Genomic DNA, 10096 nt, shown 5'->3' on the forward strand with positions numbered 1-10096 from the left:
TCTTCAGGAGGTGTGGGGGTGCATCCAAAAAGCACGGAAAGCACGGCTGGCTACGCCCTTGTTCCTCTACTTGGTGTTGGAAAGTGGGGAAAAAGAGAAAGATATAACAATAAAAGAGGAAATAAGTTTATCAGCAAAACAATGAATAAGTAGTTGTTCACAAAGGAACACAAAAGAAAGCTAGAGTGGGATTGTTGATCGGGGTGTGGAAATGAGGATGACAAAGGGTCAATCAATATATTTCAGAGTTTGTTCGAGGAGTAGCGATAAGTTTAGTAATAGTTTTATGACAGTTGGAGTTTACGGACAGTTTTCAGTTTGCGACGGTTGACGATAGTTACAGTTTAGAACAGTTGCGCGTTGAAGACAATGGAACGCAGGTTGTGCCTCGGAGTAGACCAAGATGAGCTGACATCAACTAACGGACACGATCTCAGCAGATGACTATGTAACTGTGGACCTTAGCGGGTAAAGAGACGATGGTGTCGAAACATACACACACATACACACACACATGCACACACACACACACACATGCACACACACACACACACACACACACACACACACACAGCACAACTGATATATCAAAAATGTGTTGGAGTTTGTGTTTTTGTGTTTTGTTTTATTTTATTTTTTATACTTGTGAACATGTGCGCTCATCCCTCAGCAACCACCAATGTGAGAGGCGACCACACGGTCAGAAGAGAAGACGAAAGTGAAGAAGAATACATGAACTTGAATACATGAGGCTCGAGGTTTGTTGTTAAGCGGGATAGCACGTAAATTTTCACAAACTGGCCAATGTAAATTGTGTCTATAAACCGAAACCTGTTATATAGCCTAGCAAGATAGTATTTTTCGTCGTGTTTTAATACATAGGTTTCTCTCATCTCTCACGGCCCATTTGTTATTGTTGGCCATTTAAGCGGTGTCGTTTCTGTTAACTTGGCTATTTGTGTTACAAAACATACATGTTCAAATGTATCCTTCAATGTTTGTTATTTCTGTAATGTTGATGTTTCGTATTTATTCAGGCTTAAATGCGCGATGTGTGTATCTTTTAACATTTAATTTCGAAGCATTTCTGTGATAGCCATTTTGTATTGGAAAACGTGTCATTCTTTTCGCACTGAAATTTCAATTATCAGCTTAGAATAAGGTTTTTATCCCTTTCTGTTATATTACTTGATAAATAAAGAGTACTCACACCTGAGAGTATCCTGTACGTCTACAAAGCCACTATTCGCCCATGCATGGAGTATTGTTGCCACATCTGTGCTGATACATCTACCACTAGCCTCTCCCTCTTGGATAGGGTCCAAAAAAGAGTTTTTAATCTAATAGATGCCACTTTGTTAACTAAGCTCCAGCCCCTGTCTCATCACTGCAATGTTGCATCTTTGTACCTGCTTTACAAATATTTTAATGGAATGTGCTCTGATAAACTCGTTGCACTTGTGCCCCCACGATGTAGATATCACCGACAAACCCGCTTATCAACAAAATCTCATCCCTTCACTGTTGAAGTTCCTAAATACCAGAAAGCTTTCTACTCAAATAGTTTCTTTCCTCGAACCGAAAGACTTTGGAATTCACTATCTGCTACCTGTTTCCCTGGCTGTACTGATATACAAAAGTTTAAATGTAACGTAGACCAGTATCTTGTTAATCTTTCCTTGGCATGGTCCCAAGACACCTTGTCCAAGTGACGATGTGTCATGTTAAGAGTAAACGTGTTGAAAAAAAAATATTGCTTCTGCTATACGACATAATTCATGTTTGACACACCGGTTTCCGTTAGATCACTGAAGTTAAGTAACGTTGAGCCTGGTCTGTACAAAAATGGGTGACCATTTGTGAATTCCAGGTGCTGTATGTACTCTCCGCTTATCTCAGCATTGTTTTCGGTCGTCTAGCACTTCTCCTTGCTACTGGACTCAAGCAGTGCCAATTCAGGAGAATTGCCGTTTGGGATTGCACAACACTTGCCTCACAATTACAAGTGGTATCCATTTTCTCTTAAGACTGAACGGAGGCATCTACATTGCTTCTACTAACACTATCGAGTCTTGTGTTGTTATATATATATATATATATATATATATATATATATATATATATATATATATATATATATATATATATATATATAAATTACAATTAAATTTACCAAAATGATCCAAGATGGTAAAATTAAAGTATATTATAAATATTAAAGAATTAATATTTACAAAGTTATCTCAGCCAGATGTAAAAGCTCGATAAACCAAATAGGAGATAGAGCTTATAATACGAGCAAACAGTTAATAAAACATGTTAAAAAAAACACTTTGAAATGAGTTAAAAACATATTTAATCTGAAAAGGAAACACAGATTAAATACGTTTTTAACTCATTTCAAAGTGTTCTTTAACATGTTTATTAACTGTTTGCTCGTATATATATATATATATATATATATATATATATATATATATATATATATATATATGTACATATATATACATATATATACATATATATATATATATATATATATATAGATAGATAGATAGATAGATAGATAGATAGATATATTGTTATTAAGATATAATTATCCGCTGACACGTGTTTCGTCGTCTACGACTCATGAGAGTAGCCGAATCTAGCGGATTTCGAAATAGGGGGCCCTGATTTCGAATCTCGCTCGATTCAACCACTCTGATGAGTCGTTAGACGGCGAAACATGTGTCAGTGAATAATTATATTTTAAAAACAATATATATGCCGCTCTCCATTTAGGGGGGGTACCAAATTGGTAAAAGGGAAAATTATTCCCAACTCGTATTTAGGTAAAAATGCACTTTCATGTAAATAATCGAATTCATTCAAAACGTATCGCAAAAACAAAAACAAATAAATAACACACACACACACACACACACACACACACACACTATATATATATATATATATATATATATATATATATATATAGTAATTTATAAAAATATATATGGCAATTAAGCTACACCGAATATTCCGCGGTTAATTCACGAGAATGAAACGCAGAATATTCGGTGTAGCTTAAGTGCCATATATATTTTCATAAATTACTATCTAGCTCTACCTACGTATTAAGCACTGTTGAAGTAAGTACTGAAAATTTACGCATAAAATTATATTTCCGTATATCAATTTATGTGATTAAATTAAGTAGTCATGTGTGTGTGTGTGTGTGTGTGTGTGTGTGTGTGTGTGTGTGTGTGTGTGTTCGATCCTCTTATGAGACCGTGTTTTATGATATCATTCCATAAGGTAGCTTAACTTTCAACTTTTCAATATTAAATATGTTCACGCGAAAAGGGTTGGGTATTGGCACGGTGATTGACCACATCAAAAATGTTGACTAACACTGTTTACTTCCAAAGACTTCCGGAACCGACACTTCTTTGGATGAGTAAATAAGCGTGTGAATCAGAAGAACAGGCGACTCGAAGTCCGCAACAATCGGTGTCAGACAAAATAGAACACCTATCCCTCCCTCCAAAAGAAATCAATAAGTATTTCATAAAGCATTTTTATAATACTAAAAACAAATTAAAAACAGTAAACACTTATGTCGCCATATTGTTGTTTTCGTTTTTTTTTTATCATAGTATTTTTAAGTTAAATTCAAGTTTTACAATATCTTTCTTTTTTATTATTAAATCGTGAGGTGAAAGTACAGAATAATTACAAAACACTCTCTTCCTAAATAATATTATTATTTCAGCACGGTAACATAAGTGCATAAGTACCAATAATATTTTATTCATTATTTTATGCAAAAAATAATTAAGTATAATGCGTATTTTTTTATCTGACACTGTTTGCTGCGGACTTTGAGTCACCTGTTCTTATTAACTACGCGACATCCCTATTTGTTTTGTTTTTTTTACTAACAAGCCGACGTGTGTTTCTTTCTAGTGTTACCCATCCATTGGCAGTCTTGTGTTGCGAGTGGAAAGAGAAAAGGAACTGGAGCGAAGATTTGAAGGAGGACACGACCATGCGTGTGACGGGTATAAAGAGAACTATATTTTTATTTTGAGACAGGAAAAGGAAGCGGAGAGTGAAAAAGGGGGATTATGGGATTACAACGTAAAAGGGAGGTAATCATAAAAGGGTCTATGATAAGAGTTATCGTACTTACTTTCAACACTCCCCTCTTGCTCTCAGCATATTTTTCATTTATTTATTTTTTTACAAAAAAACAAAAACAAAAAAAAACAACAATAACAAAGATATGTGAAAGCAGATTAGTGTCAGTTTAGGGTCCAAATAAAAACCTTTTAAACTTGTCCAGCTTCGTCCGGGTTGGAGGTTTTGTCGTGACGTCGGCGATCATGCCTGCTGTGGGACAGTAAATTCATTGTATTTTCTTATTATTCAGAGCTTCTATGACAAAATGGTATTTAATGTCGATGTGTTTACATCTCTGCCGGTAAATGGGGTCCTTAGAAAGCGCTATAGCCCTTTGACTGTCTCCGAATATTTTCATTGGGACGTGTTCTCGGTGTGGATCCATTTCCTTGAATAGTTGCACAAGATATAGCCCCTCTTGGGTGGCTTTTGCCAGCGCTACGTACTCAGCTTCGCACGTGGATAGAGCGACCGTAGGTTGCCTTTTTGACCCAGGAAATAGGTGGCCCATCCTGGGTTAGGCTAAAGCAATATCCGGATGTACTGCATCAGTGCATCTGTCTCGTCGATCAAACGCCCAATCGGCGTCACGGTATGTGATTAGATGCATTGGGTGATTTGTTTTCGCGTAGTGCAGTTGGTGTTGCATCATACCCTTTATGTATCTCAGTACGTGTTTAGCTGCCACACAATGCTTTTCTTGTGGCTTGGACAAATACTGCGACAATTTCCCGACAATGTCTGGTCGGGTGCAGATCATCAGGTAAATTAGACTCCCGACGACCTTGCGATATGTCATCCTCTTCGCCAGCTAGATCCAGTTTTTGCTCGCATGGGGTCGTCCTAGGTTTGCCTTCGGACACGTCAAACCTTTCCAGTATTTTTGTCGCGTATTTTTCTTGGTTCATCTGGATATGACCTTCGGTTATATTGAAGTCTACTCCGAGGAAATAGTGCAGCTTTCCGAGGTCTTTTATTTTAAATTCCGATGTTAATGATTGTTTGGTGTCGTTTAGTGAATTGATGTTATCGGCAGCAATGATTAAATCATCAACCCACGAGACAATAATCTTTTCTTTGCCGTTGTGTCGCAAGTCCTGATTTTGGGTAAAGCCGTGTCTGGTGAAATAGCTGTGCAGGGTTTGATTCCAATTTCGGCCTGATTGTTTTAGGCCATACAGGGATTTATTCAGTAAACAGACTAGTTTCTCGTCTGTTTCCCCTTTTGTTTCGAATCCTTCCGGTTGTTCCATGTAAATTTCGTGGTCAGTTGGAGCATGGAGACACGCCGTTTTTACGTCCATTTGATGTACTATTAGATTGTATTGGACAGCTCTTTGCATTAACATGTGGATTGATGAGATATCGGCCGTCGGAGAAAAAATCTCGGTGTAGTCAACTCCCTTAGTTTGGTTGTACCCTTTTGCGACGAACCGGACTTTGTATCTAGGGGACCCGTCGACGTTTTCTTTGATTTTATACACCCATCTACCACTTACTGTCATTCTGCCTTTGGGTAAGGGTGTTAGATCGTATACATTGTTTTCCTTTAAGGAGTCAATTTCTCCCCGCATCGCTTGGACCCAGTGGTGTGTCGCTGGGAAAGTCACAGCTTCCCTGTAAGTGCGGGGTATGCCATGTGCGGCCTTGTAGCAGTAGTTAGTGTCGATTAATGCGTAGCCGCTCCCATCCTGTCACATGGTCTTCTAGGTAGCTTGGCATTTTGTGCTCGCGCGTCGGGTATCTTTGCGTACAGCTAGTTTCTACTGTAGACTCGGTTTGTTTGTCGGCATTGGACCGTTCAGGGTTTTCCCTTGGCTTTAAATTTTTTATTAAGTTTCTTGGGGGAAAATTTGCGTCATCATCGCTTGATGAGTGGGTTTGTGTTTGAGTGTGTTGGTCTTGGTGTTGTTAGTGAATTTTACCAGTCTGTGTTTACACACATTCCCGTTTTCTGGGTGGTAGATGAGATATGCCGGCTGTTTCTATCGTATCCGACGAAGATTTCCCTCTGGCACCTTGGGTATAGCTTTCTTTTTATGTTGGAGTAGGCATAGCAAGGCGAACCGAAAATGTGCATCCTTGATAAGTCCGGTTTTCTCCCGGTCATCTTGTAGTAGGACGTCTGTTTTAGACGGTTGTTTAAGCATCTGTTCCGCATAACTACCGATGTCCTTACTGCATAGCTCCACAGTGTTTTCGGTAAGCCGCTTTCTATGATAAGGCATCTTGCCATTTCGAATAGAGTTCGCCAGTTTCTTTCGGCTGTTCCGTTTTGATGAGGCAAGTATAGCGCTGAGGTTTCGTGTTTTATGTTGTTACGGCGGAGTAGTTTTCCGAAGTCGTTTGGCTTGAACTTCAAACCATTATCCGACCTCAGTATTTTTATTTTGCCGTATGGGGAAATATCTGCGAGGAATTTTTCGGTGTTCAATGCGGCGTCACTTTTGTTTTTAATAAAATATAAAAGTACGGCGCCAGAAAAGTCGTCAGTGAATGAGATGACGTATTTGTTCCCGTTTAAATCCGCTGGTTCTATGGGGCCGACTAGGTCTGAATGTACTAAATGCAAAATATTTGTCGCTCTTTCGTCGGGAGATTTATTTCTTTTCTGGGGAAATTTTCATTGGATGCAGACGTTACAGTCTTTGTTGTTTGCAGTCTTATTTTTTATTTTCATCCCTTCGACCACATCGGGTAGTTTTGTTATGTCGTCATAATTGCAATGGCCGAGTATTTTATGCCACATGTGGATATCATGGCATTGATGACAACTGTCTTCTGCATTTCCTTCCTCCATAGTTTTTAGGAAGTATAGTCTGTTACGCACGTGTATTTTGAATTTCGTTCCGTTTTTATGTTTAAGTATATTCCCGTCTTCGAAAATAACTGTTGCTCCGTTTTGGGTTGCAGTTTTCACAGAAAATATATCCCGTGGATATGAAGGTATAAGTAGTGCCCCTTTTAGGGTAGTCATAATAGAGTTTCCGTTATTGTCTAAAAGGCAGACTTCAGCGTCTCCTCTTTTTAAGGCTAAGCCACTGGTTTTAGTTCCGTCTGCCAACTCCATGTAGTGGTTCTCAGAACGGAATGTTGGGTCGAAATTCTTAAATTTCTTCGTGTCTGTTATAATGTGCGAAGTGGCCCCTGCACCGACTAGTAGGTTCGTATGCGGTATTAAGTTCCGGGTATAGTAGTAATAGTCCTCCGTTTTGAATGCGAAGGTGTTTTCTTTGGTGTTGGCTACCTTTTTCATTGTATCTTTTCTTTTCTTTTTTTTACACAGTGATCACCACTTATCAAGGCCCGGAAGCCACTCAGGGATAAGGGTTATTGCAAGTATATAACGGCAGAACTTTCTTTTATGGGTGTTACTTTTACAGTGACTACACACCACTGTTTTCGCTGTTGTTGGGACATTATTTCGATAAATGTCCTTTTCTGTCGCATGTGAAACACGATATTTCACGTTTGTCATGGTGGTGACGGCTCTCCATCATATTCTCTGAAAAAGACGATATCAATTTCATCACTTCGTCATTGATCGACTGGATCTTATGTTTCAATGTTTCGTCGAAATCATGGAGTTCTGTTTTAAATTCCAGAAATGTTATTTCTTTGTTGCTGTGTGTCACATAAATCGAAAAAGGGTCGTGGTAGCTTGATAGTCCTTTTAATATCATGGCGATAATTAGAGCATCGTCAACTGTTTGCCCGGCATTTCTCAGAGCTGTTAAAATTGTCTCAGTTCTTATCACGTATTCTGTGACGCTTTCGTCTCCTTTCTTTTTGAAAGACGTGGGTTGGGTTTACAAGGAGATTACCCTTGGTTTTCCTTTGTTTGCGTAGTGTTCGCGTAATATTTTGAGAGCTTTTCTCCCATAATCTGTAGCTTCTCTCATTATTAAGGATAAACTTTTGTCGTCCAAAAACTGTACAAGTTCGGCGTAAGCTTCTTCATTTCTCTCAGTGTCGCTTCCGTCTCTATTAGGGCGCATACCTGAAATGGCGCCTTTTAGGCCGAGCGTGCATAAATGACATGAAAATTTTGTCTCTCAAATTTCGTATTTGATTTCATCTCCGTCAAATCAAAGTCTGTTCCGTCGGCTTCCATTATCTCTCATGGGCACATAACCTGTTGCGAGTTGCATTTGAGTGGGAAGAGAAACGGAACTGGAACGAAGATTTGAAGGAGGACACGAACACGCGTGCGACGGGTATAAAGAGAATTATATATTTTAATTTTGAGACAGGAAGAGGAAGCGGGGAGTGAAATAGGGATTATGGGATTACAACGTAAAAGGGAGGTAATCATAAAAGGGTCTATGATAAGAGTTACCGTACTTACTTTCAACATCTTGCAGTTAAGTCCCGGCAAAGTTCGACAACTCTAGAAGGGTCACATCAGTATTTTACATCGTCAAATCACGAATATTACGAATTATTAGTTTTTAAATAAAAATAAAATTTTGTAAAGTTTTAAAATAAAAAATGTGATTAATATAAAAAATACTCTAATATTGGAATTAAGCACTTGATTAAATAACGTAAACGAACAAAATATACATTTTTATATATTTATAACTATTTAACAGAAAAAAACGAACAAAATAAAATCTGAAGTAATGAACCACGTAACAAAATATAAATTTATACAAAATAAAACAACTTTGAAAATTAAACATTTCTTAAAAAGTGTATTGTTGTCTTATGCTTTTAATAATTCGTGGAAAGGCATGTCCTTTCTCGCGCCGTCTCCACAACTCTTCCATTAGATGGGAATGGAACAAATTTTCATTAGTCGCTATCATTCTCATCTTCCTTTTCACATGTGACCAGAATCCCTCCACAGTTTATTAAATATTAATTACATAGTTTTTATCTTAAAACTTTAGTAATTTTTATTTTTATTTTAAAACTAATAATTCGTAATATTCGTGATTTGACGGTGTAAAATACTGATGTGACTCTTCTAGAGTTGTCGAATTTTTCCGGGACTTAACTGCAAGACTGCCCATCTATTAAATGAAAGAACCCCTAAAAATCTAAAAATATCCCCGAAAAAGTTTCTATGTGTGAGGCGCTTCCAATAAGTTTCCAGATTTTTTTATTTTTTGTACAGACATTTAAAACAAGCCATATATTCCCCCGACTTATGCCTTTGGCAACAGGAGGAGGAGGAAGGATGGTTGACAGCATGAAAGCAAGAAGAGGGTAGGAGTAAAAATATAGTTAGAAGAAGAAGAAGAAGAAGAAGAAGAAGAAGAAGAAGAAGAAGAAGAAGAAGAAGATAGTAGTAGAGAAATTGAGAATAGAAGTGGCGGGCGGAAACCTTAACAATAAATTAAAGTAAAACTTTATTCATGGAGGAAAGGAAAAAAAAATAGGGTTCTTATTTAGAAGGCATATTAAAAAAATATTATTAAAAATTATTATATTAAAAAAAAAAATCTGCAGGAAAATCTTTATGTACGTACCCATTATGGAACGGAAATGTCATATTCCAAAATTCGCGTAAATTGACCGAGTAGTTTTATTTAAAAAAAAAAAAAGAGTATTGTTTTAGCGATTAATGCGAAATCGGTATGATTACAAAGCTGATATTAAAAAGTCAAGTATTTATTGCGTTTTTAACTTACTCATAAGGAAATTGATCAATTTGTGTTTTGTTAGAAACTTGACAATTACATCATGCCTCCCATTGTATTTTATTTTGGGCCAATCAAATTGGTCGATTGTATTTGGCACGGGGTAAGCCTTGGCGGCCTTTTTGCATGCGTGCCTCTTTTTTTCAGTTTCACTCAAGCATCCGTACAAGAAGGATGGAACCAAGTTCCACAAGATACAGCCAAGATAAAGAACTCTCAGAATGAGGATCATTGCGCGCCGCTTGAGACTTTTATTTTAAGCCTAAATGATTAGACTCAAT

General features: G+C 37.5%; 1 protein-coding gene and 1 pseudogene across 1 annotated transcript; one reads left to right on the forward strand and one right to left on the reverse strand.

Moving 5' to 3' along the window:
* The first annotated feature begins 1762 nt into the window (after positions 1-1762).
* On the forward strand, positions 1763-1882 carry LOC145273724 (5S ribosomal RNA; annotated as a pseudogene).
* Positions 1883-6790: 4908 nt separating this feature from the next.
* LOC145273723 (uncharacterized) lies at positions 6791-7423 on the reverse strand. The gene has a single exon (XM_080127100.1). The coding sequence runs from the start codon at positions 7421-7423 to the stop codon at positions 6791-6793; it is 633 nt and encodes a 210-aa protein (XP_079983226.1).
* Between the last annotated feature and the right edge of the window lie 2673 nt (positions 7424-10096).

This window comes from Euprymna scolopes, unplaced genomic scaffold (genome assembly GCF_053919585.1).
Source record: "Euprymna scolopes isolate OS-2025 unplaced genomic scaffold, ASM5391958v1 sca145, whole genome shotgun sequence".
In the NCBI taxonomy this organism is placed as follows: Eukaryota; Metazoa; Mollusca; class Cephalopoda; order Sepiida; family Sepiolidae; genus Euprymna; species Euprymna scolopes.